General features: G+C 42.9%; 1 protein-coding gene across 1 annotated transcript in view; it reads right to left on the reverse strand.

Moving 5' to 3' along the window:
- ROR1 (receptor tyrosine kinase like orphan receptor 1) overlaps positions 1–26,538 on the reverse strand; it is a 306,022-nt gene that overhangs the window by 156,492 nt on the left and 122,992 nt on the right. Inside the window, exon 3 of the mRNA XM_032396112.1 lies at positions 16,217–16,288. Within this exon, the coding sequence (XP_032252003.1) occupies positions 16,217–16,288 (72 nt within the window). The remainder of the gene's footprint in view (positions 1–16,216; positions 16,289–26,538) is intronic.

Here is a 26,538-nt window from a genome sequence, read left to right on the forward strand (position 1 = left end):
TCTGGCCCTATTGCTAGGGACTGTAAATACACAGAGAGGTCTATGATAAGATCATGAGGTCAGGTACTGTCTGCCTGGGCCCTTTAAAGCAATTTTCATCACAGTGTTATTTATAACAACAAAAAACTGGAATAATTCTGACTTTTTCAACCATAGAGGATAGGTTAAAAAAAATTAAGAAACGCCCCTACAATGGAACATGTTTAATAAGGCCAATAAAAATGATGTCATTAAAAATATTTAATGACACAGAAAGAGGTTTGTGGTGTTGTGAAAAGACAAATGCTGTTTAACAATAGAGAACGCCCCGATATGGCTCCATTTTGGTAAATATAAATACAAAAACATGTGCATAAGAAAACACTAAAAGAATACATGTTTGCAGGGACTATATAATTTTGGTTTCATTGCTTTTTCTAGGTTTTCTACGGCAAATACTTTGAGCTTCTAAAAGTACTTTTAAATCTAGATTTTTAAAAAAATTCTTATTTTTTAGAGAGAGCATGAGCATGAGCTGGAGGTGAGGGGGGCGGGGTAGGGGGAGACAGGGAGGGGCAGACGGAGAGATGGAATTCCAAGCAGGCTCCATGCCCAACACGGGGCTCCATCTCATGACCCAGAGATCACGACCTGAGCCGAAATCAAGAATTGGACGCTTAACCAATTCAGCCACCCAGGCACCCCAAATCTAGATTTTTTTAAAGGAAGAAAAAAGTTTTGAGGAAAATATCAATAAAAGTTACAGAAGACCCTCCAGGCCCACCTCACCTCAAAAGATCTGAGCTGTTGAACCCAACTTCCTAACAGAAGTCTCCTGGAGACCTTAGTTTTCCTGAAACGAGAGTTAATGAGGCCGCATCAACTGACCCTGGGGAAAAGGACCCAAAACGGCTTAGCTGGATTCTTAAGTGGTCTTTCAAGAGTTCCCCAAGCCTTTCCCAAATATCTCTCTTAGCAAGACGAGTAGCGGGTTTGTGCAGCATGGGAGGGATGGGCTATAGCAGGTGACCCTGACTCGATGCAGGACCCCTCTGTCATCAGCACCTAAATGGCACTCATTTCAAGGCCAGCATCCCAAGGTCTGCCCAGGATTTACCTGTGATCCCGGCCCAAAGTTTGATGAGATTGTCACGATCAGCCTGATTCCCACTGGGAATCATTAGCAGAGAGATGCCCATCACCAGCAGGAAGGCTTCCTCTGAGCTCTTGTCTTCCATGTGGTTGCATTATCCCCCCACCCCAAGCTCCCCGGCCCAAACATTCCTTTCTACCCGAACAAACTTGATTATAAAGTAAAGAAACAAGACCAAAACACCCACAAATAAAAAACAACAATATCAATAGCAACAAGAAGTTAAGGTCTGTAAAAGCACACACTACTAAGATTGCACCGCCTGTTACCCTAGTTCTTGTAAACACATGCCTGGAAAGCAGTCGGTGAGGATTTCTGATCACCTAGTGGTTGTTGATGTAAAAACCAAGACTAGAAAAGCATATGCAGATCAAGTCTACAGCTTAGAGAGCATCACCTTATCATATTAGGATGTGACACTGCTCACCGCAGACATGATTACTCCTGCACGACAAGTGAGAGCCCTAAGTTCTGAGAGGTGAAGTGACTGGCCCACGGTCCCTTACAGGTTAGTGGCCACGCGGGCCAGGGCTCTGCGTCGGGTTGGAGCGGTAGCGCTAAGTAAACCCAGCTTCAGCATGGAGATGTCAAACCCACCTGTGTAGCCCTCAGAGCCCTAGCGGTACCACAGAAGAGCATGAGAGAAGCTTCTTGGTGTGTCTATTTATTTGGGGTTTTCTTATTTTTGTTTTATTCAGGCAAACTTCACATAACATGAAATGAGCCATTTTCAAGTGAAGAAATAATTCAGTGGCACTGAGGACATAAACACCACTTCTATCCAGCCCCAAAACATGTCCGTCACCCCAGAAGGAAACCCCAGACCCATTAAGCAGTTGCTGCCTATTCCCCCTCACCCCAGTCCCTGGCAACCTCCACTCTCTCTCTCTCTCTACATTTAAATATTATGAATATTTTTACATGGGACTTTTTGTATCTGACTTCCTTCACTCAGTATAACGTTTTCTAGGTTCACCCACATTGCAGCATGTATCAGTACACAGTGTCTTTTTATGGCTGAATAACATTCCATTGTGTGTATATATCACAATGTGTCTGCCTATTCGAAAGGACATCTGGGCTGTTCCTGCCTCCTGGCTATTATACATAGTGCTTCTATGAACATGCATGTCCTTGAATTTGTTTGAGGACCTGTTCTCAATTCTTTGGGGGTATACACGAGTTATCTTAGTTCCTTATGTATTTTACTTATATTTTATCTGACTATAAGAGTATACGGTATTTACTGGAGAAAATGGAAAAACTAGAGGGAAAACACAAATTTTAAAAAAGTCACCTACGGGTAATTAAGAATATCCTCTTCCGTGGATGGAACTGGAGGGTATTATGCTGAGCAAAATAAGTCAATCAGAGAAAGACATGTATCATATGACCTCACTGATATGAGGAATTCTTATTCTCAGGAAACAAAGTGAGGGTTGCTGGAGTGGTGGGGGGTGGGAAGGATGGGGTGGCTGGGTGAGAGACACTGGGGAGGGTATGTGCTATGGTGAGTGCTGTGAATTGTGTAAGACTGTTGAATCACAGATCTGTACCTCTGAAGCAAATAATGCAATATATGTTAAAAAAAAAAAAAGAAGAAGAAGAAGAAGAAGAGAGCAGGAAGGGAAAAATGAAGGGGGGGAATCAGAGGGGGAGACGAACCATGAGAGACTATGGACTCTGAGAAACAAACTGAGGGTTCTAGAAGGGAGGGGGGTGGGGGATGGGTTAGCCTGGTGATGGGCATTAAAGAGGACACCTACTGAATGGAGCACTGGGTGTTATACGCAAACAATGAATCATGGAACACTACATCAAAAACTAATGATGTAACGTATGGTGATTAACATAACATAATAATAAAAAAAAAAGAATATCCTCTTCTGGAAAAGATAGTCTATACGCTAAAAAGCTTATAACCCCATTCTTTCTCTCCTCCCTATACACATGGATTATTATTTTAGAACTAGGGAATCATTGCGAGTCTGGGCTTTGTGGTCATAAAAACCTGGATTTGAATCCTGGCTCTGCTGTTTGCTAGCTGAGTCACTTCACCTCTGTAAGCCTGTTTTCCCAGCTATAAAATAAACACAACAGTACCTACCTCACATTTACGGCACATTAAACGGGATGATGTTGTGATTAAAGTGTCGAGTATAGCACCTGGGATAAAACAGGCATTCAGGAAATATTAGCTGTAATAGTACTTTCCACCCAGAGATTTGCTAACTCTACCATAACGTGAGGTTTGCAAGAGAGGAATTCTGTGTTTTCACCACTGTGTCTTCAGTGCGGCGCCTGACACAGCTGGCACTCGGTAAATATCTGGTGAGTGAACGAGTGAATATAAACGTCGGAGAAAAGAACCGAAATGAGAGATCTGGGCAAGATCTCTGGGAAAACACAGCTTTCTGAGTTCAGAAGACAAGTAACAACCAACAGAAAATTCTTACAAGTCACTTTGAATTCGGCACAAGCATATTTCAGTAGCTGGTGTTGGTCAGGTCTGACCTGGGGCCCACATAAAATGGAATCATATGCAGAAAACGGTCAGAAAGTAAGTTCATCTTAGTTGCAGCAACCGGGGGCAGAGCTAGGAGCCCTCTGAGGCATGTGGTGAGTTGAACTTCCTAAGCTGCTGGACCAGCTAAGTCTCGGAGCTTTTTTTCAAAGCAAATGAAGCATTTGATGGAATAAACCCAGGCAAAGAGTTATTTAAGCATGGGGCCTTGACAGGAACTGCCCTGAAGTAGTATCACTTGGAACTAAAGAGATGATTAGTGAGCTTCTCAGGGCCCTACAGGAAATCTTGCCTGGCACAGGAATGCAAAATTTTCCAACCTTGTCTAAAAACAGTTTCCCCACACTCCACTGCCTCATAATGATGTCTGTAATGGGTTGCAGAGCTCACTGCCTGTGGAAGACCTCACCGCCCTCCTCCTGTTCTGGGTCCGTATCCCAATAAGGGACTTGCCCTGTTTGTAGACTAACTTTTCCCGCAAGCTCAGGAGTTGTAGGCATGGAAGTTCCCTGGAGACAGGCCAAGAAAATGAAGGGCTGACCCCTACCTCAGGTGGCTATTAGGAAGGCCTAGCCAGGGAGGATGTGAGAATCCTTTGTTCTGGGGTAGCAGGCTGTTTTCATACAGGTATGTTTTCATACTTCTCCTTTAAAGCACCCATCACTGCTAGAATTAGATGATTTTTAGTATATGTGTGTATGTGAAATTCATTGTTAAAGTCTCTCTCTTCCGCTAAACTACAGACTGTTTCTGACTTGTTCATTACTGCATCTTCAGCCCCAAGTAGAGGTTTTGTCCACTATGGGCAATAAACATTTGTTGAGTAAATGAATCTAAGGCATTTTATTACAAAAAAAATTTTTTTTGAGAGAGCATGTGTGCATGCGAAGGGTGGGGCAGAGGGAGAGAGAATCTTAAGCAGATTCCACACTCAGCATGGAGTCCAACGCAGGGCTGCATCTCATGACCTGGAGCCGAAATCAAGAGTTGGACGCTTAACTGACTGAGCCACCCAGACTCCCCCAATTACAAATTTCAATTCAGCTGGAGGCAATATAGTATATTGGTCAAGGACATGAGTTTGAATTCAGCTTCCCTGCTTTGGGACTTTGGGCAAACTGCTGAAATTGCTTTTATCAGTTTCCCGATGTTGCTGTTAACAAATTACTACAGACTTGGTGGTTTAAAACAACAGAAATTTATTCTCTCACATTTCTGAGGCTCAAAGCCTCAGGACCATGCTCCTTCTTGGGGGCTCTAGGGAGAATCCATTCTTTGCCTCTTCCAGTTTCTGGGGGGTGCCCCAGCATTCCCCAGCTTATGGCCACATCTCCCCAGTCTCTGCCTTGGTCTTCACAACAGCCTCTCCTCTGTGGGTTTGTATGAAACCTCCCTCAGCCTTTGTCTTATGAAGACACTTGTAGGCATCTAGGTCACACCCAGATAATGCAAGATAATCTCTTCTCAAAATCCTTAATTAATTTACATCTACAAATACCCTTTTTCCAAATAAGGTAAAATTCATAGGTTCTGGGGATTAGGACATGGACATATCTTTGGGGGGGGGCACCATTCAGCCCATGCCATTTCTCAAAGGCTTGTTTTTTTCTCATCTGTAAAATGGACACACTATCTCTTAGAATTATGAGGATTAAGTGTGACAATGCATGGGAATCATTTAACATGACTTAGGGCATATGAAAAGCCCTCAATAGATGGTAGCTCTTAATAGTTCATGAGGCAAGGAGGTATTACCCCCGATGGCCATTAGAAAAAGTGATGGAGTTCTGCCAACTCATTTGGACATAAAAATTTTTTTTGCCAATATTAATATCAGTAACTATATCTAGATTTATTTAATCAGGGCTGGAACCTGACCTCAGCCGTCTTACATGTCATCACATTCTGTGCCCACAACAACCATAGAAGACTGGTATTCTCTCCATTTAACAGATGAAAAAAAGAAGAAAAAAACCCACTAAACTAAAGCTCAATTTTTGAGAACCCGAGTAAGCCACAAGGCTTACATATACACCAAGGACTTCTCCCTACAAACCCAGTTCTTCTCTATACTACCTCAGAAAATTAAGGACAGAAATGGAGAAAGCCCCAAACTTCTGTACCTGGCTAAATCACTTGTTAGAGAATATTATGGAATTTGCTGAGTACAGTGCGGATTAGCCTGGAAGAACCTGAAAACAGTGGTTCTCAAACTTTGTTGCAGATTGGAATCACCTGGAAAACTTTTAAACCCTTCAATTACAGACCGTAGAGAACAACAAAATCAGAATGGGGGTGAGGGATAGACCCTGGCATGAGGAATTGTTAAAACTCCCCAAATGATTACAATTACAGCTGAGGTTAAGAGGTACTGCTCTATCGGGGGTTTTCCTACCAGAAAGCTGGTAAAAATACAGAGGCTTAGGGTCCACTCTGCTTCAGTGAACCTGGGTCTCCCCAGGTGATTCTGATGCCCACCAAAGTTTGCAGACAACTACTCTAATGTACCTTTCCACTTTGACGTTCTGATTCCCACCACTCACTTGTTTATTTTTCTATTTATTTAAATGCCTGTACCAGAGTCGGAGCTACATGGATACATAAATAAGACATAACTCCTGATCTCAAGATTCCTGGCAAGCTGTTCTGCTGCTCTCACTCTTCACAATGCTCCTCTTGGCTGGCCCTCCTGCTAGAAGAGAAGATCCCTAAGGGCTTTGCTTGACATGAAGAAGATGCTTAATGAATATTTCTTGCATGAGGAAGAGGAAAGTGAAGGAGAGGAAAAACATACATGAAAATAAGCATCACCTAGGAGTGTGGGGAGACTCATCCACTTTCCCACTTCCCCCACAGAGTAAGGCATGGTTACCCATGGTGTCAGGAAAGACTTCTTTGAAGAGGTGAGGTCTGAACTGGGTCTATAAGGACAACAAAAGGTTGAGATGGGTAGTCTCATCATAGCAAACACCAAAGTTTACACAGAGGCCTGAAATAAGGTGGGAAACAATGAGTAGTTTGGTTCTAGAGCAAAGCAAGCAGGAGCAGAGGGGCCGGATCAGTGGGAGTTGAGGCAGAAGCCAGATGCCAAAGCACTTTGTATGATCTCTTCTGCCCTTAGCCAAAAGACCTCTAAGTCCAAAAGTCCCTGTGAGTCTTTGAGCAAAGCTTAAGCAAAGCTTGACCAAAGCCACAGGCCCAGGACTAGAAAGGCCTATGATCTCTATGAGCAGGACCGCAGTCCACAAAGTTCTAGAAGCACCTTGAGGCCAAAGTCATTTCTAAAGTGGGTGAACAGGAGGTTCCGTCAGCAGGCAGGTTTAAATCCAAACTAAAATACATGCAGGAAAGGAAAAGGATGGCCTGAGCAAATCAAGAAACTCTCTGCTGCCTCCTGATTATTTATGCCTCCAAGATTGGGCCTGGTCTTAGCCAGCAACTACCGAAAATGGTACCAAGGGAGTAAGGAATCTGAGACCCATGATAGGAGGTAGATAAATCTCTATCCTGATTCTAAATGGTAAAAACAGGAGCATAAACATTTCCAAGCTTGTCTGATTGCTCCTCTGTCTCGACTGGGCGGTGGTTGCTGGGAGCAGGGAGCTCTGTGCTCCTCACACAGCCAAGTTGGCCTTTTGTGGAACACCCTAGGGCTGCATCCCTCGAAGCTGACAGCAGCCCATGGAGGAGGAGACAGGAGGGCTGATGGGAGGGACTGGTGTCAAAAGCTGGAGCTGAAAAGACCACTGAGGCTGACCCTCTGCTTCTGTGGTGGTGCCCACTGGCAAGCCCCTCCCCTCTGAGTAGGTTTTGAAGAAGCAAGATTGTCCGTCTAGGCATTTTCCTGCACTTTATGACAGAATTCCATAGGCCTCATCTTGGAGGTTCCTTCCCTAAAATGCATAGACTTACCAAGCAAAGAGTCCTAGAGAGCCCGGCTTGGTTGAAGGGGAACTGATTTCCACATCACGTGCTTCCATGCTGGGTTCTAGGCCAACGGACCGAGGACTTGTCAATTAGCAAGGGATTAAGTAGACACAGCAGAGCTGGAAAGAAGCTCCCCTGCTTTCTTATCAAGAAGGTATTCTTCTCACTGTTTCTAGGATGAGACTAGATTTTTTTAAAAATTTATTTATTTGACAGAAAGAGCGCACAAGCAGGGGGAGCAGCAGAGGGAGAGGGAGAAGCAGACTCCCCACTGAGCAGGGAGCTCAATGCAGGGCTCGATCCCAGGACCCCGGGATCATGACCTGAGCCGAAGGCAGATGCTCAACCGACTGAGCCACCCAGGCACCCCTAGACTAGACTTTTTTTTTTTTTTAATTGCTAAAGGAAAAGGAAACTAACAGTGGAGACTAACTTTGGATGGTCAGGAAAAACTTAATCTGTGTGGATGACAGTGACAATCATGGCAATATCTGAAAAGGGGAAGAGGATTCTGGGTAGAAGGAGCAGCTAATCAAATGCCCGTGGTCAGGAAAAGAGCTTGGCTTGCTGGAGGAACCTCAAGGAAGAGAGTACATCTGGTGCAGAGCCAGCCCGGGAGTCCAGTGCAAGGTGGGGTTTGAGAGAGAGGCGATGCTGGATCATAGGACCCTGTTTGAATGTGCACCAACTATTGCCCCAAAGCTGTGATTTTCCTGCATGGCTCTGTGATTCTGCCACTGTCCTTTATGTCACCGTTACCAAATTATAACCCCTTGTGCTTCAGATTTCTTTTCTTTCTTTTTTTTTTTAAGATTTTATCTATTGACTTGAGAGAGGGAGAGCAGGAGAGAGAGTGAGCAGGAGGGAGGAGAAAAGGAAGAAGGAGAAGCAGATTCCCAGCCAAGCAGGGAGCCTGATGCGGGACCCGGTCCCAGGACCCTGGGATCATGACCCGAGCCGAGAGGGAGACGCTTACCCAACTGAGCCACTGTGCTTCAGATTTCTAACCTGCAGATTTTTCTCCACAAAAACCACATTACTCAAAATATTGCCTTTTTTGAGAGTTAATGATCAGATTATCATCAGTAATGATAATCCCTTACACTTAGATATTTCAAAGCATTATATACAGACACAGAATCCATTTTAGAAAAATTTCTTTTCATAAAAAGTAGGTTTTAGAATTTTAAAGCCGAAATGGGCACGAGAACATCGTCTCATGCTCTGAGGAGGAAACACAGGTTCGGAGATGTCCCTCAGATTCTAGCTGTTGTTTATTACAGCAGCACCTTTGAAGAGAAATAGAACAGAAGACACACATGCAAGCAACATGTGTAATTTTGGATTGGCTAGTAGCAACATTATAAAGGATTAGGTAAAATCAATTTTATGATATATTTCACTTAATTCATACATGAAAAGTTATCATTTCAACATGTAGCCAATATGAAAATTATTAATGAGATATTTTAAGTTCTTTTATCATATCAAAACTTTGAAATCCAGCAGCGTTTTACAGTTACACTACATCTCACTTCGGACTGGCCCCACTGCAAGTGTTCCTTAGCCACAGGTGTCTGGTGGCTACGACACTAGACCATGCAACATTGGAGCCTCCTAATGAGGAAGGCAGCCAGAACAAGGACTGCTAGCTCCCTCTTTACAGATGAGAACACTGAGGCCCAGAACTTAACTGACAAATCACTGACCTGGTGGTGGAGTTGAGTTGGGACTAGAATCTACGCTCCTTGTCAAGTGCTCTTTCCCAAATCATACTTCCCTCCCCTAGGAGAATAAGAAGGAAGAATGGGAAGCATAAGAACTACCAGAAGCAAGTACCCATCTGTACTGGAGACTGGGATGGGGCTTCATACTTGATTTCACTCTTATAGGGACCCTTTGGAGTCGATGTCCCTTCTCCCATTTTCCATATGAGGCTACTGAGGCTCCAAGTGCTTCTGTTGTTGATTGCGGCAAGATGGTATCTGTCCTTTGAAGAAAATGCTACTACCAGTATGAGCAAGATGTTGCTTGAGGCTGTAGGGGACAAGGGCAGGCTGCCCCAGGATGGGCCACTCTGGCACGAGTGTTATTTTGAGTTAAAGGTAATCAAAACTCAGCAGAAACAGGAAAACCTCTTTTCCTGATTCTCAACTGCCTAAATTTACATTGGAAAGGAGAGCCTGCAACTGGCAGAGAGCTAGGAACAGAAATTCCCCTTTACCTAAGAAAGTTATCTGCATAATAGGGCAACCTTCTTTTTCCAAACATCTCCTTTCACCTTCCTGCATAATGGCCTTCCTCCCCTTTGTATTCTTGGGTCCTACCTCTCTCCTTAGCTCAGATAAACTTCATATTGCCTCATTGTTTTTGGAATCTCATGTCTGTGTGGATTCCCCACATGTATGCCTATTAAATTTGATTTTCTCCTGTTATTCTGTCTCATGTCAATTTGATTCTAAGTTGAGCTAGAAGGACCTCAAAGGGCAGAGGAAAGTCTTCCTTCCCAACAAGGCCAACACCCGAATTGGGGCTGTCTTAAACATCACAGGGCTACCCCAGGAATTCCACCAGGAATTCTTCCAACCAGCTACCAGTTTTGAAGATGGGACACTGAATGGATAAGCTCTCAAAGACCCCAGTCCTAGGAAGGCTGTTCTTTAGCCTGCCAAGTACCAAGACTCCTGCCAAGTACCAAGTCCTTATGTTGCTCCTTCACCCACTGCCACTGCTCCAAATCCATACAATCAGGAATACAAGGATCCAGCTAACCTCATTTGGGCTAAGTGTGAACTAAGCTCCAAGCTACAGGCAAGTCAGTATCATTTAAATCGACTCCTTAAGTGCCAAGGACAAACCAAGTAACAGAGAAAGTGGATAAGAGGAAGCAACCCCTCCTGAAGCAGAGAACCTGGTCACAGTTCTTGACAGTCAAGCTCTCAGGGAAGAGGTGGGCTAAGGGACTGAGGCCAGCATGTAACTATCTGTCTATTATGACCATGCAATCAGATGTCCTTGGCACAACACGCAAGTGTGACCCGGAGATGTGTTTGTTGGCCAGGAAAAGTCTTAGGTGATAGATTCAAATGTCCCCACTCCAGAGGTGAGTAAAAGGAAGTTCAGAGTCATAGTAACTCCAGAGCTCACACTCATTAAGAACCATATGTGTAAAGCTCTAAGCTAGTAGAAAAAGCCAGGTCTCCATTTAAAAAACCAAGGCAGGACAAAAAATACCCCCAAATCTAGTCTGTCAGCACAGAGAATTATTTGAAGTTGGAAGCAAGCCTCGGTATTTTTTTAAGTAGGAGGCTCCCTCCCTTTCTGCTACCTACGGGTGCAATTTCCAGTCCTTTCTCCAAAAGAAACATTTGGCTTTCTACAGAGAACCTCTGAGACCTCATGTGACTGAAAATGGAAGAAGGGGAAAGAGGCCCTCATCACACCCCATCCCAAAACCCCCATGGGGAAGCTGAGGTTGGGCCCCTGTAGATCCATTTATTTTAGAAGGTACTTGGTTCTGAAGCATTTGTTTCAGAAATTACCCCCATGCCCCATCAATAGTAGCTTTCAACGGCTCTTCCCGGGTGGGCTTGTCTCTGTTCAATTTCATTTCCTGTTGGAAAGGATAAACAGGTAACTGTTTAATGCCACTGACTGGACTCATTTAACAGAAAAACAGGACCTGAGTGAAGCTGGGGGACCAGGGTGGGGTTGATGGGTGGAACGGAGCAGCTGGGGGAAGAGAAAGGCACTAAAGAACACCAACGGATGGGGCTTATTTCACTGCTCCTGCATGTGAGGGAGCATGGCCCACAGGAGGAGGGGATAGGAATGCATAGGAAGGAGTGTAATCAGCTGCCACTTTGAACGTGGATCCGAGACCTGGCCTGGAAGCCTTGGTGGGGATCCTGGCACTGCCCCTCACTACTGCTGCCCTTCAGCCAACTCCTTCAAGCCTGATGAGCCTCAGTGGCCTGTCTGTTCTCCCATACAATGTGGTATGAATTCGAATGATGCATGCAACATGCATAGCCAGTGCCTTGCACATAGTAGGTATTCACTTGCAGCAGCTATGAATCGGCATAGCTGCGATAGGAACCCAAACAATTCAGCACCTTGTTTCCTACTACATACCAGACACTGTGTTGGGCAATAAGAGCATGAAAGAGCCCCTGGCTTTAAAAAGGCAGGCAAAAAATAGATTAATTTCAGTATAGCATGGTAAGGACTCTGATCGGGGTAGACATGGGGTGATATGGTGCCCCACATATGAAGTATTTGGAGGCACTGCTGATGGTCAATGGGATTGATAAAAGGATTCATTCATTGTCTCTCCCTCTCTCTCTCTTTAGAATGCAAGGTCCAGCAAAGCAGTGATGCTGCCTATCTTATTCAGCACTATGCCCGTTAGGAGCACTAAGGGAATGCTTAAGGCGGGACTTAAGTAAAGAAGGAGTTAGCCAGAAGGAGAATGAGGTTTATTAAAGGCAATCCAGTCAGAAGAAACTACATGAACAAAGGCGCAGAGACTAGAAGTAGAGTGATACATTTAGGGAATTAGAGGCAGGTTGTTGAAACAAATGAAGTAAAAAGTACGGGGGTAGGGATGATGTGAGAGGAGTCAGCACGGGTAAGACCACGGAGAACCTTGCTTATCAAGCTAAGAAGTGTGGTGCTGATGTGGGTGAACGTTCATGTGTGCAACATTCATCCAGAGTGGAAAAGCTGTGGACATGGGCTGATTGAATCGGATCTAAAATCTCCAAAATATGCTTTCCCTACACGCCTGCCAAAGTACCCATGACTTTTGTTTTACTGTAAAGCCCAAAGTAATAATCATATTAACCAAGAACAGCTGTTACTTCTTACTCTCCAATTAGTTTATCAGATTTGCTAGCCGGGTCAATTTTCACAACAACCAGATGAGGTAATTACTTTTGTTATCTCATTTTACAAGTGAGGAGACCAAAGCACAGATAGGTAGGGTGGCTTGCTCAAAGTCACACAGAATTTAGGTAGTAGACACAGGATTCAAACTTAGTCACCTGGGCCCCGGAGTTCATTCTCTTAACCACCATGTTATCTCAAATCTATCTTCCAGTTCACCATTTCTCTCGTCAGCTGAATGCATCCACTGTTTGACCCATTTGAATGAGCTTTTAATTTCTATAACTCTGTTTTTCAGTTCTAGAATTTCTACTTGGTTCTTTTTTTTTTTTTTTTTTTAAAGATTTTATTTATTTATTTATTAGAGAGCGAGCGAGAGAGAAACAGCATGAGGGGGAGAGGGTCAGTGGGAGAAGCAGGCTCCCCCCTGAGCCGGGAGCCCGATGTGGGACTCGATCCCGGGACTCCAGGATCATGACCTGAACCGAAGGCAGTCGCTTAACCAACTGAGCCACCCAGGCGCCCTCTACTTGGTTCTTTTAAAATCTCCTTTTCTTTTTATCATATTATCCTGTGCTTGCCCTATGGTTTCTATTTCCTCTTCACCATGAGACATTTTTTTTATTTATTCTTCCCATGAAATATTTTAAACATATATTCTCTCTCAAATCGACCTGTTGTCTTTAGTTTTAAGGTATGAGCTTCTCTGTGTGTTTTGTCTACTGACTCTTGCCAAGGGTAGGCTTCTTTTATTCCTCTCCTGCAAGTACTATAATTTTTAAAAGCGAACTTAACATCAGTAGGGATCTGCTGTTGTTATTTAGTGGTTCTGATTTTTAAAATTTTGTTTTTGGTGGGAGCGCCACAGGCACTGGGATATTGAGACATTTTGTGAGCTGGTTTTAGGTTGTCCCCTGTGAGGGTCTCGGAGTTTAATCAATTCCAGACCAAGTTTTTACATTCTCTTCTTGGTTTGTAGCTTGTGTACGACATGAGAAGAACTCCAACCCCCAAGCCCCACATAACACAGATTGGGGCTTGTATTTCCCCTGGGTGACCCCAACAGCCCAGGGTGGTTCACAGACTTCCACACCACATCCTCAGTAGAATCGTCCTTCTTTCATGCTCGGTCCAGTCATTCCTCACAGCCTAAGCAGCAAGTTTGTTTCCTATGACCTCAATTCTCATCCCCATGGGATACTGAAACTCTAGCCCCCGAGAACCATACACATTTCCCATATTTTTATAAAACCCTTTATTTAATTCCTTTTTGCTGATCATTGCTCTATCATGGAGCTTGTTCTTCTGGTACCTGGAGATTTCTCCTTTTTGTGGTGCCAGCCTGTCAGTGAATTTTTTTTCATTGTATCCTTCCACCAGCATCTCTGTGTAATTAGGGGAGAATGTCCCTTGACAGCCCAATTGACCAAAATGACCAGAAGGCTTTGATTATACATTTAGATATCAGTCTTTCCCACCTGGCTCTATGTTCAGGGAGGACGGAGACCTTTGTCTAATTCATCTTTCAATACTAATTTTTCAGACAGTGCCCAGACCAGAGTAGGAAGCAAAAAAGATTTAATCAATGAATGATTTAATTTATTCATTGAATTAATCAATGAATTAATCAGCTTTCTTTCTCATTCTAAATGGGAATGAAAGGCCATATACTAATTTTCTTCTAGAGAAATATGACACCAAGAATCTCTGGAAAGCCATCCACATCCTCTGAAAGGCCATGCTGAACAAACAGAAAGTTTGGAGCCAGTCTTAGTCCAGCTTTTGAGCAAGTAGGTTCACAGCTATCGATACTACTTTCTTGAAGGGCACCCACTGCTAATTACAGTGCTGGTCTGGTAGAAATTCAACGTCTGGCAGCCTCGGCTCTTGACTGGGGGTTCTGCTGCCTTTTTAGCATGTATCTGATGTCCTTTTATAGCCATAACTGGAACCTGATCAGCAATATGCAGTGTACAATGATATCATTTTTGCTCTTGGTGCCATAAGGAGCTTGCCAATTACGTTCACATTCTTGAAAACACCTAGCAAAGTGCTTGTCACAGAGTGGGCACTGAGTGGACATTTAGTGTGCTTGATGTCTTCTTTCTCATCAAAAAGAATTCATAAATATTTGTTGTAAATCTACTGCCTCCTAGGCATTGTGCCTGGTGCTGGACATGGAGAGGAATAACATACAGTCCCTGTTTTCATCCTGAACTAGAAAAAGAATGTCCAAAATAATGTTGACAAGAGAAAATTATTCTAAACTTCCTTTTATTTAAGGTGAAAGGATATCTCACGTCATCCCACCACCCTAAAATGCCTAATAAAGTATAAGCATCAACATAACCTTGCCTATTACTGTTTTATAAGGTTTTCTCTTCAGGGAGAAAATACAGCTCAGTGAACACATGAGCTGACAAAGAGAGCTGATTATAAAAGGCATCTGACATAAAGGACAATGATTTCTGAGCTTGAATCACTACAATCCCAGAACCTAGAATCGCACGTGAACTAAAGCAGAAGCTCAGTAACTTTGTTGAATGTATTTGCACATATCTATACAGATGTGCCCATCCACGTATACGGCCTGAGATAAGTTGTGACCCATTCCTCCACACATATTTATTGAGGATTTCCTATGAACAAGAGTCTGTCCTAGATTTTGTGATGGAGACAAAGACAAAGAACAAGAACAAAATAGAAGTCCTACTTACAAGGAACTTTCAGGCTTCAGAATGAGATAGACAGGTATATAAATCACCATGATATAACACAGAAAATGCTAAGAGAAGAAGAGGGGAAAGGGCTATGGAAGTTCCAAAGAAGGAAAGGCCCCTTCCTGCCGAGGGATTAGATAAGACTGTGGCTAATACAGAATTTGTTCTTGGTCTTGAAGGATAAGTAATTTGTGACAAGCAGAAGGGAGAGAATGGTTACTGGCAAGGAAAAAAGGGGTGATTCAGGTGGAAAGAATAGCTTAGGCAAAAGCAGGGAGGAAGAAAAGCACAGGGTATATAAGAAGAAATAGAAATTTCGCTGGAGATGCATAAAGGGACCTAATGGGGAGTAGAGGGAAACAAGCCTGGAAGGGTAGGATGAGCCAGCCCGCAGGGGCTCTGGATGTGTCCCAATTTACCATTCCAGGACACAGGATCTCTGGAGTAGCCGGTGCTTAGCATATGGCGGAGCTTAATTAATGCCACAACAACTCCATAGCAGGAACCTGTTCCCCACGTGCACACGGGAAGCCGCCATCTGTACGCACAGGCAATTACAAACATTCCAAATACTCTGCTCTGAACCCTGCAAGCACATCAAATACTCACTGTAAAAGGTCACCCAGCAAACAGCTCTGATCAATCCTGGCTCGGGCAGAATCAAATCCCCTAAATAAGATCCACTAGATGCAATGTCAGGAAGGTCAGAAACAACCCTATTTCACATCTTGAAGCATTTTTACCATATGGAACATTTTAGAGGAAGAAGGGAAAGGAAAGAGGGGGGAAAAAAACCTCTCCAGAAATAATAGAATTCCAAGTAATTAAATGTTAAATAATCACAAAGTAAGCAAGGGATTTATTTTGCAACCCCCCCCCCCCCCCGCCCCCAAGGATCTAAGAAGCAGTTGATTTCAAAGAAGGCCGTGCCAGGATTAAAAATGGAGTTTCACGCCTCCTCCCCTCTACCTCCTCCTCCCCTTGTCCACCTCCCCCCACCACCTCCTATGCATCACCATTGTGTACCTTTGTCGAGTTCACTTGAAATGTTCCACGATGAGGTAGGCACTAACTCAGCAGTGACTGACAACTCTGTTTCTGGAAAGAAAAAGAAGGGAGGGGAGAAAGACAAGGGTGATATTAAATATATAAGTAACTTATGGGCTGTTAGAAGCATTACAGGAGATTTCCAAAGGCCCTGCCTCCTGAGAGAGACCAGGGCAATCCCAGAGCTTATTAAGCTGGACTGGGGCTCTGCTCGTCCAGCAGAGGCACCTGCATGACAGAGGCTATCGAGATGAACAATCTGCAGACCAGCTTGCAAGGCTGTCTTCTTTAAAACGCGGGCTTGAAAATTAAAATACAGATATTTCATGAACAAAAAAACCAAGCCTGCAGAAATGACCAAACATTATCAAACATAAACTTTTCTTTTTCTTATTAGAAGACCACTCCTAGACTAATATATTCAATAGTCTTTCCATGGAAAATGAGAGCCACATTGCTCTTGCTGATTTTATTTGTTGTATTCATGAATTGATAGGATTTCTATTAATAGAGAAATCTATGTCTCTACATTGAAACTTATAGTCAAGACAAATGAAAGCTAAGCATTTGAATACAAGAGTCAATTGAGGTAACTAAACTTAAAAGGCAATTTTCAAAACCACCATAAATTTGGGGCCACCTGGGTCAGTTAAGCATCTGCCTTTTGCTCAGGTCATGATTCCAGGATTCTGGGATGGAGCCCCACACTGGGCTCCCTGCTCAATGGGGAGTCTGCTTCTTTTTCTCCCTCTGCCCCTCCCCCTACTCGTGCTCTCTCTCTCTTTCTCTCTTAAATAAATAAAATCTTAAAAAAACCACCATAAATTAAAGCAAATAAGCAAATCAACAATCTAAAGGGCACAATACACTATGAAGATTTAAAAACTCTTCAGTAATAGACTGTAATACACAAATGATGTTTTTGTTGTTGTTTTTGAAATTTTAAGCCACGACACCATCTACTAGCACATTTTAATAGGGTTTCACTAACCTCCCCTTAGGCCATATCTACACACACACACACACACACACACACACACACACACACTGTATTATAGAACTTTAGTTCTGAGCAGGATCTCAGAGAACTCAGAGCCTATGATATTAGATATAGGGCACCTGGGTGGCTCAGAACTTTGGCTCAGGTCATGATCTCAGGGTCCTGGGATCCAGCCCCATGTTGGGCTCAGCGTTTAGCGGGGAGTCTGCTTATCCCTCTCCCTCTGCCCCTTGCCCAGCTCGTGTTCTCTCTGTCTCAAAATAAATAAATAAAATCTTAAAAAAAAAAAAAAAAAAAAAGATATATGGCACCCATGCTGTCAATTCTCTTTCCTTCAATCTGGTACAGACATCATTATCAATTACAGCCCTTTTTGCCCTATTAAACCTGGGATCTGCCTTAGAGTCTTTTCAACACAGTACTCTAGGTAGCCGCTAAAAATGGTTCTGAAATGCAAGGTGAGCTTTTTAGTGAGTGGAAGAACTGGGATTCAAATCCAGGTCTGTCTAATTGCCCACACAGCTCTAGTAGCTCATGCTACTTGGTACTCAAGTCTGTGAAACCTGATTTGTTTTTCATCTTACCTCTCTGGCTTCACCTTTTTACCTAGATAAGCACACTTTCTACCACTTCCTTATTTACTGAGGGGCTTGGCTGCCACTTGGCCATAGATGCCACACACCATAGTCAGTGAGTTTTGCCAAGAACAGGATGTTTACCCACTGAGACCTTGCAAAGGCCCACTTCTAGTTTGTCTACTGGGTCTCTGATCAACTTGTCACACACAGCAGAGACAAAAGGGTTGTTTGGTTTGTGCAGACCTTCTAGGTTTTCCTCTTTCCCTGTCCAAGAGCAGCTGGGAAAGAAAGTAGAAAAACCACACACCCTACCCAACCCAAATGGCCCCAGTCCCCTCCTATGTCCTGAGGTAAAAACAGCATAGATTCTTTTAAGGGGACCTGAAGCCAGATGGTATGGCAGGAACCTGAAAGCACATTAGATTCCAAAATATGAAATGAAAAAGAAAAAAGTATCCCAAGTGGGAAAAATGCTTAACCCAAAACCACAGTAGAAGGCAGTGCTTCTGCCTGGTATGAACCACTTGTCCTAGGAATGAGTATTTCGTGCAGGTGATTTCACGAGGAAGATCTAATTGTCTACACTCGGGGGCCCTCCATGAATGACTCCAACCACAGCTCCACTCTCACCCCAATCCTGTTGCCAGCCACTTCGGCTCTTTGAATAATGGCCTCTTGTTTGCAGTATTATGGACGACTGTGGTTCACGATATAAAAGGGCTCATCAAGCACTCCAATCCCCGGACTTCAGGGAGCTTGGGAATGGAAACATGGCAGCCAAGGCAGCATTTCAGGCAAGGAAGCAAAAGGTGGGATTAAGATCAACCTTGACAATATTTACATTCAACATTTTCATAGCTTCATCTTACTGCTGCTCACAGTTAAACTGCCAGAAACATAGGTTTCATTTTACAGTATGAATTTTATAGAAAGTTAGCTCTATGTCACTTGGTTTTTCTAACCTGAGTTTGAATTGCTGATTGAATATAATTTGGGACCGATGACAAATGAATAGATTCTTGGCACTGCTAACAGTAAAACTGTTCCCCATGTGTCCCTGGACACTAATTACTACTCCGCTCTTGGACTGTGGAAAAGATCATTTCAATTCACAAGCTTATTAAGTGATTGTGATGATTCTGAGGAATTTTGTTCGCAGCCTCAAGATCTATTCCTTTAGATAACCACATGTTCAGCTTTTCAGATAAAATGATAATAAAAACAGATAAAACATCTTAAAATATCAATAACCTCCCTGGAAAATATTATCTTCCACATTTTTTAAAAGAAAGGCTGATTATTTTCTGTGAAAAGTTAAGTAATGGTAATTCTCCGTCACAAAAAATGATGTTAATAAGCTTCCCCTCCCCCAAAAGGAAGGTTGACCTTTACATGAGAAAAATTCAGCACTTCTCAACTTGCGCTCCATGGAGTCCAAGGTCAGTAGCAGCTTTAGAGAGAGACACAACCACCAGCCTTGACCATGTAGGATCTCTCCACTGATGGATTCAGCTTCTTTTCTACGTCCTCATCATGGCAAAAGGATGAGATATTTCCAAGTACATTTAATACCCGACTAGCAACACCTCTTTGTGTAAAATTATTGTGGTAAGAGCAAACTGGTATGTGCCAATTAGGAGATAGTAGAATACTTAATGGAAACACACACCTAGATTAAAATACTAATTTTATGATCACGAGCAAGTTACTTAACAACTTTGGACCTCTATTTTCTCATCTGTAAAATGGGGACAATAAAAGCCACCTCCCAGCACTGTGGTAAGGATTACATTAGATTATGGTCCAAAGGGGTCCTGCGTACTGTCCAGCACAGAGTGGACACTTGAGATCTTCTGTGCCTTCCTCTCTGTCTAGTAAGGCAGATAATAACCACCCTCTAGGCAGACATACTCCTGTTAGCTGCTATGTCACCGTCTAGGTTTGAAATAACACATTCTCTCTCTTTTAGGAAAGACTCTGTATTTCTCATGCCTTACTAATCTAAGCCAATCTTTTCATTTTTGTGAGGTTTTCCCGAATTGGTCACCAGCTCTCTTAAGAACATAAGCGCTTTTATGTACTTTTATCTAATTTAGGCAAATCAAGTGTGTTTTAGAAAACTCCAGCCCTTATCTTCCCTGACCTCTGCAGGAGGGCAAACCATTCTTCTCCCGATTTGATCAATAGGAGCTATTATCTTTGCAGTTTCACTGATGATTGACTTCTTGGCACTGATTCTGCAAACCATAAGGTTTTGGTATTTAAGCCTGAACAGTGGGAGTGTTATTTGGAGGAAAGGAAAAAAAATAAGCCTTGAATCCTCCTCATTGATAAAAGCCTGTGCTCTCTGAAAGGATTACTGGTTCATCTCAGCAGTTGGCAGGTAGAGACCCAACGTTCACAGGATGTAGAAGCTCTTGCAAGAAGCACCCAGCCATGCCACATCCTGTATCCTGATGCAGGGATACGTGAGGTTACACAGACACAAGCCAGCATATCAGGAGACTAGTGGCCAGCCCAGTGGTCACAAGGGCCAAGTATGAAGGAATAAATGGCTACCCCAGTGCCCTTCCTGACCAGAGCCACTGAGTCCCAGAATGTTACATCTGGGTGTGCCCTAGATACACTCTGTTTTTTGCACCCACCGGATTTTGTGGGGGTATCTTTTTAGAGGACCATCAGAGGCTTTAGGGGGAGAGAGGACAAAAGGACAAGGCTCTAGACCCTCCTTCAACAGGAACAATTTTCCATGTCTCTGTTTTACCTATCAGATATTGTGGAAAAGGCTCTGATGCTTTAAACAAAAACAAAAACAAAACAACAACAACAAATTAAGTCTCTAATATGGTACAGTCTCATTTTACAGATGAAGAAAGTGAGGCCCACGGCAGTCAAGTGACTTGGCAAAAATCACAGAAGTTCTACGTAGGGCCAGGCCTTAGAAATGGCTTAGAAAGAAATGCATTGCTGCCTTCTCTCTGTGCTCCATTGTCTTCTGTCTGTGCCCCTAAGATGTGATACGTATCCTTAGAAGTTGAGTTCAGAGAGACACACAGGGCATTTTCAAACCTCCAGGGTCAGTCACACAAAACGGGCACACTTTCTTCTCTGTTCATGGTCACTGGGGACCAGGGGAGGGTGGGAAGGAGGTAGGCATGCTGATGGCTTCAAGTTTCTGCTATGCAGTGTTATTCTAGATATTATGTGGTGATGGCTCTCAGCCATGGTTCCTTCCTGTCTCCAGTGCTTCAGTGGAGGAGAAGCCCCTAGCCATCAGTGACCTGTACCCATAAATTACCTTCACCAAGAGTACCTGTTTGGGAAAGTAACAGTCAGGCAGGGTACATTCCCTAACAGTGCAAGGGGGTCAGTCAGCCAGGGCATTGCCCCAGCTCTGGGTTCACAATCACCCCGCATTTGGGATCCTGAATGAGGGGCCCCTCCACTCTGGGAACTTAACTTACTGAGGAGAGAGGGAAGTTAGAGCCTTTCTCACCCCATGTGAGATAGTCAGGACTGGAGAATTACTAGGCTCAGTGTCCACTACGACCTTATAATCCTCAGTGACCTCAAATTTGGATTTCTGATTAATCTTTAAATGAAGTTATCAGTACAGTCACAGAGAGAAAAGAGGGCACGATCCTGCCACCTTAACCCCCCTGCTCCATTCCCGACCACACTATCTACACTGCACTATGAAATCATGTATTTTTTTAAAGCCTGTAATGACTTTGTAAATAGCATAATTACTATGCAGGTGGCCAAACCATTAATTTGTTGAAGAAAAAATTTAAATATACCAAAATTTGTGGTATTATTCATATTTTTACATAGAGGGAATTTAAAAAAAAAAAAAAAGTTGTCCAGGTTTTCTTAATATGTGAGGGGCTCAGAGATCTTGTCAACAAGTCCATAGTCAGGTACCGTGACTATCTCCATTCTAAGATTGAAGAACCTGAGGCAGACATATTAAGGCACTTGTCTACTCAGCTTGTCGGGAGAGGGGTAGGAATTCTGATCAATCTGGGGAGGGCAGTCTGACAGCAGAACCAGAGTGTCTCCAACTGCGTCAAAATCAGGGGGCGGGGGGATGCTGGAAGGTGTATCCACTTCTCTCTGGCTCAGGCCCCCTTCAGCCCCAGAAGATCCCTGTGAATTCTAAGCTCTGTAGAATATAGTTTGAGAACTGGTACCTGAGACCACACACCTCCTCCCTATCAATGCCTGGTTTCCTAATTCTAAAACCCAAAAAGGATAGTGAGGGACACAAAGGGATGGGAGGAAATGCTTCTTGAATCACCCTTAAATGCCTTGTTTTTCTCTGGACATACTACTTCCTTCTTTAAATCTGCTAAATTAATATTATAGATCACATGCGCTTCTTGTATTTAAAGGCATTATGCTACACAAAGCACCATAATAACACACGTCCTTTAAAGTCAATAAAAATAATCTTCAGAACTATCTTACTTAAAAACTATCATACTGGGCTCTCTTCCATGGAACTAGAGAGTCACTCACTCACTCATTCATTCATTCAACACACATGTGTATTAGCACTTTATATGTATAAGAACGGGGATGAAAAAGCTTGTCCTGGTCCCTGACATTTTCAAGAACTCTCAGTCCACTGGGAGAGTACAGAAACACAATTATAAACAGCATGATACGGTAACAATAGAAACTGACAGAAATAGCCTCCCTGTCCCATGAGTCATTCCTCTCACCTCACCCCAACCAGACTAAAAACACCAAGAGTACTGAATAAAATATCACAAAACAATATATGATGCATAGCTGAGATTGAAAGAAAAGAAATTCTCAGGTGCCAAAAAGGAAGAGAACAGTAAGTAGAAGCTGATGTGGAAGGTGCCTTATAAATATAGACCCTCTGGGTTGGAGGCTCAGTTTCAATGCTCACTTGAAAACCAAAGATGTGGCCAGAGAGAGATCTGAGTTCTTGCTTAAAGCCTTTACTAGAGACTGGGAGAACATCCCCATCTGTGGGAAGGAGCTGAAAAACATTTCCTCCAATGGCCCAGAGAAACTGCTAGATCCTTATAGTCTAGGAATTGGGAAGGGCTGGAAGGCACATCTCTTTAAGAAATCAAAAGGGTGTGTAAAGACCAGAGAAGTCCAATGTACACTTCACCCAGTTTCTCTCCATGATTACAGATTATATAATCATGGCACAGCATCAAAATGAGGAATTTGACATTGTTACTGAGCGTATATCAAGTTCTATGTCATTTTATCATGTGTAGATTCATATAACCACCTCTGTAATCAAGATCTTTATCTTGTCATCACCACTAAGATCTCCCTCATGTTACCCCTTTATTGTCACACCCATCACCCTCCTCCCAACCATTCCTAACACTTGACACTCCCTAATCTGTTCTCCATCTCTATAATTTTGTTGTTTCAAGAATGATATATAAATAGACCCCTACAATGCCCTTGGGACCCAGCCAATTTGCCGCATGTATCAATGGTTTATTCTTTCTCATTGATGAGTAGTATTCCATAGTGTGGATGTACCACACTTTGTTTAACCACTGACCTTGGACGTTTGGTTGTTTCCATTTTCCGGCTATTAAAAATAAAACTGTTATAAATCCGCTCACAGCCTTTTATGCTAAATTCTCTATTTCAGTAAAAAGGAAGCTGAATCTAGAAGGAAGGAGTTGTATGCAAGAAGCAATAATAAGCAAATAAACTGGAAAATGTGTTGAAAATGTTAAATAAGCCTTGATTCTAAAAATAAATACGTGATTAGAAGTACAACAGCGGCAAACAGAAGGTTCCAAGGCAGCAATGAGGAAGAGTACATCCTCCAGTTTGGGAGAGGGGGAACCCCAAAGATCAAGTGGTGGCAAAGACTCTCCCAGTCTGAGAGGAGGTCCAGGTATTAGAAATAGCATGGTTGGGGCGCCTGGGTGGCTCAGTTGTTAAGCGTCTGCCTTCGGCTCAGGTCATGGTCTCAGGGTCCTGGGATCGAGCCCCACATCGGGCTCCCCGCTCAGCGGGAAGCCTGCTTCTCTCTCCCACTCCCCCTGATTGTGTTCCCTCTCTCGCTGTGTCTCTATCAAATAAATAAATAAAATCTTTAAAAAAAAAAAAAAAAAAAAAAGAAATAGCATGGCAGCAAATAACTCAGTAATGGTCACACTCAATTACATAGTATCAAACTTTTTCCAACAAGGAAACAAATAGTAATTTCAAAATCCACAGGCTTCTAGTTGTTTCTGGTTTTGTTTTTTTTCTTAAAGACAAAAAAGCTATATCCCAGCTAATTACTGAGCAGGCAGGATCTTCTTAGGGTCAATGCAAAGTCCTAAGAGAAATTTCAAAATGGCTCAAACCTTGATCTTCCCCCAAGAAGAAGCTGAAATGAATGGATTCCCACAGTTATCACTCCCTCACTAGACTCAAAGGATGCTTCATGGAACAAAAGAATTAGTTTATTTCGGCTTCAGAACAAGCTGGCAAAGACAGAGTAAAGAAAAGGTGGAAGCATGCTGAAAAATGCTTAGCTCAGAAATTGGTCCTATGTCTCTATGTAGGTTTCATTTCCTTTTCTATTTTTTAAGATTTTATTTATTTATTTGACAGAGAGAGACACACAGAGAGAGGGAACACAAGCAGGGGGAGTGGGAGAGGGAGATGCAGGCTTCCTGCTGAGCAGGGAGCTTGATGCGAGGCTCGATCCCAGGACCCTGGGATCATGACCTGAGCCGAAGGCAGATGCTTAACCAACTGAGCCACCCAGACGCCCCTCATTTCCTTTTCTTTCAGGCGCTGCAGACACCTCAGATTCCCAATGACACTAACAAACTTCGCTCATTTCTTCTGGTTTCTGCTTCACTGCTCTTCCTTACAGGCTTTTCCGCTCAAAAGTGCCTCCTGGCAATTTTTCCTTCTTTCCTGCTGTGTCATCTGTCTTCGTCTTCTGGGGTTTGCCATTTAATCCTCCCCTTTGTATGGCCCACGCACACTTTCATCTTCTATAATCAATTTTGTCATAAGACTCTATTACCCTGTAATGGTCTCTGGTCAATCCAAAGACATCTGTCACTCAGAAGAAACAAGAGACCCAGGAAAGATGCTTTCGTAGCTGCAATTCTATGACTCCAACTCTTGCAAAACAAATGAAGTCTTGGTTAGGTTCCATACACAATGGGAACAAAGTTAAGTTGTGCTGGGTGATCCCTAAAACCACAGTGTACTAGCAGACAGTTTGGAAAACTAGAAGGCCACAAAGGGTTTCTTTAAAAACTCCTTAGTTTCACCTGGACTTTGATGTGATTATATTTGTTTGCTCATTGAATCACCCATTTATTCATTCAATAAATATTTATTGAGCACCTACTCTGTTTCAGACTAGCTAAGTGCTAGCTAGGTGGTAAGGATGTAATGAACAAAATTAAGACTGTTTCTTACTTCCTGAAGCTCACTGTGAGGTAGGAACACAGAGAAGTAAACAAAGAATTAAAATATGGCATGATAAATTTTGTGTATGTGTGGTGGGGGGGGGGGGTAGGGGGTAAATGGAACGAGCAGTCTTGAAGGGTCCCGCTTGGGGATCACCAAAAACCTTGGTGATAAACCTTACATGGTTTATGGAGAGCCAGATGTTTAGATGGACACAAGCAGCCTGGATAATCTAATTCCCTCCTTTGAATAAAACTGGGTTTCTTCTCTGCAAAAAGTGAATAAGGAGCTGAGAACTCTACACTGGGTGTGTCCCACCGGCTATAATCACATAACTTCCCTTGCCTACAGAAGCTGACTACTTAAAGAAGCCTTCTAGGGGTGCCTGGGTGGCTCAGTCGGTTAAGCGTCTGCCTTTGGCTCAGGTCATGATCCCAGGGACCTGGGATCGAGCCCCGCATCGGGCTCCCTGCTCTGCGGGAAGCCTGCTTCTCCCTCTCCCACTCCCTCTGCTTGTGTTCCCTCTCTCGCTGTCTCTCTCTGTCAAATAAATAAATAAAATCTTTAAAAAAAAAAAAATTAAAAAAAATTAAAAAAAAAAAAAATAAAGAAGCCTTCTACTAGAAGCAGAGAATGCTTCTCCCAAGGTTAGTGATTTATATATACACTTCCTAAATTGATTCTTCAACTGGGACTGGGTCCTCTGTGCTTTTATCTTCTTAGCAATGTAAATATCTACTGGGAATGGAGGGTTAGTCTAACCTAAGAGGTTCCAAATTTTCAGTTCCTTTTAGCTTTCTAATTTACACTTGGTCCTGGAAAGAGAAAATAACCGTCCACTTAACATGCTACTATGCACAGGTTAAATGACTTCCGCTCCAGTTAGGCCAATGAGGAAACAGAATACATAAAACAGGAGGTTTGATGCACAAATTTCATCTCCTTGAAATAGTGTAATGCTGACATCAATAAAATCTTTCTCATGTTTGAGCCTTAAATAGTATACTTCTCTGTTTAAATCACAGCAACACAACCATGCAATTCAATAGGAAAACAAAATAAATCTGTTCATTTAGTGATACTCATTTTTTTGTTGAAAAGACAAAAAAATAGCTGGAATTACTCTAATTTTCTATTTTATAATTTGCACTTAATTCTATGGTCCATGTGTCCTTTGGCCATCAGTGAGTAAGTGGTCTTCCTTTCATTCTGATTAGATAGTAAACTTCTTGAGGGCAAGGATTATGGTCTTATGCTTCCTTTGTACCCTGTCTGGTTTCTACATGATC

The sequence above is a fragment of the Phoca vitulina genome, unplaced genomic scaffold (assembly GCF_004348235.1).
Source record: "Phoca vitulina isolate PV1807 unplaced genomic scaffold, GSC_HSeal_1.0 scaffold2, whole genome shotgun sequence".
NCBI lineage: Eukaryota > Metazoa > Chordata > Mammalia > Carnivora > Phocidae > Phoca > Phoca vitulina.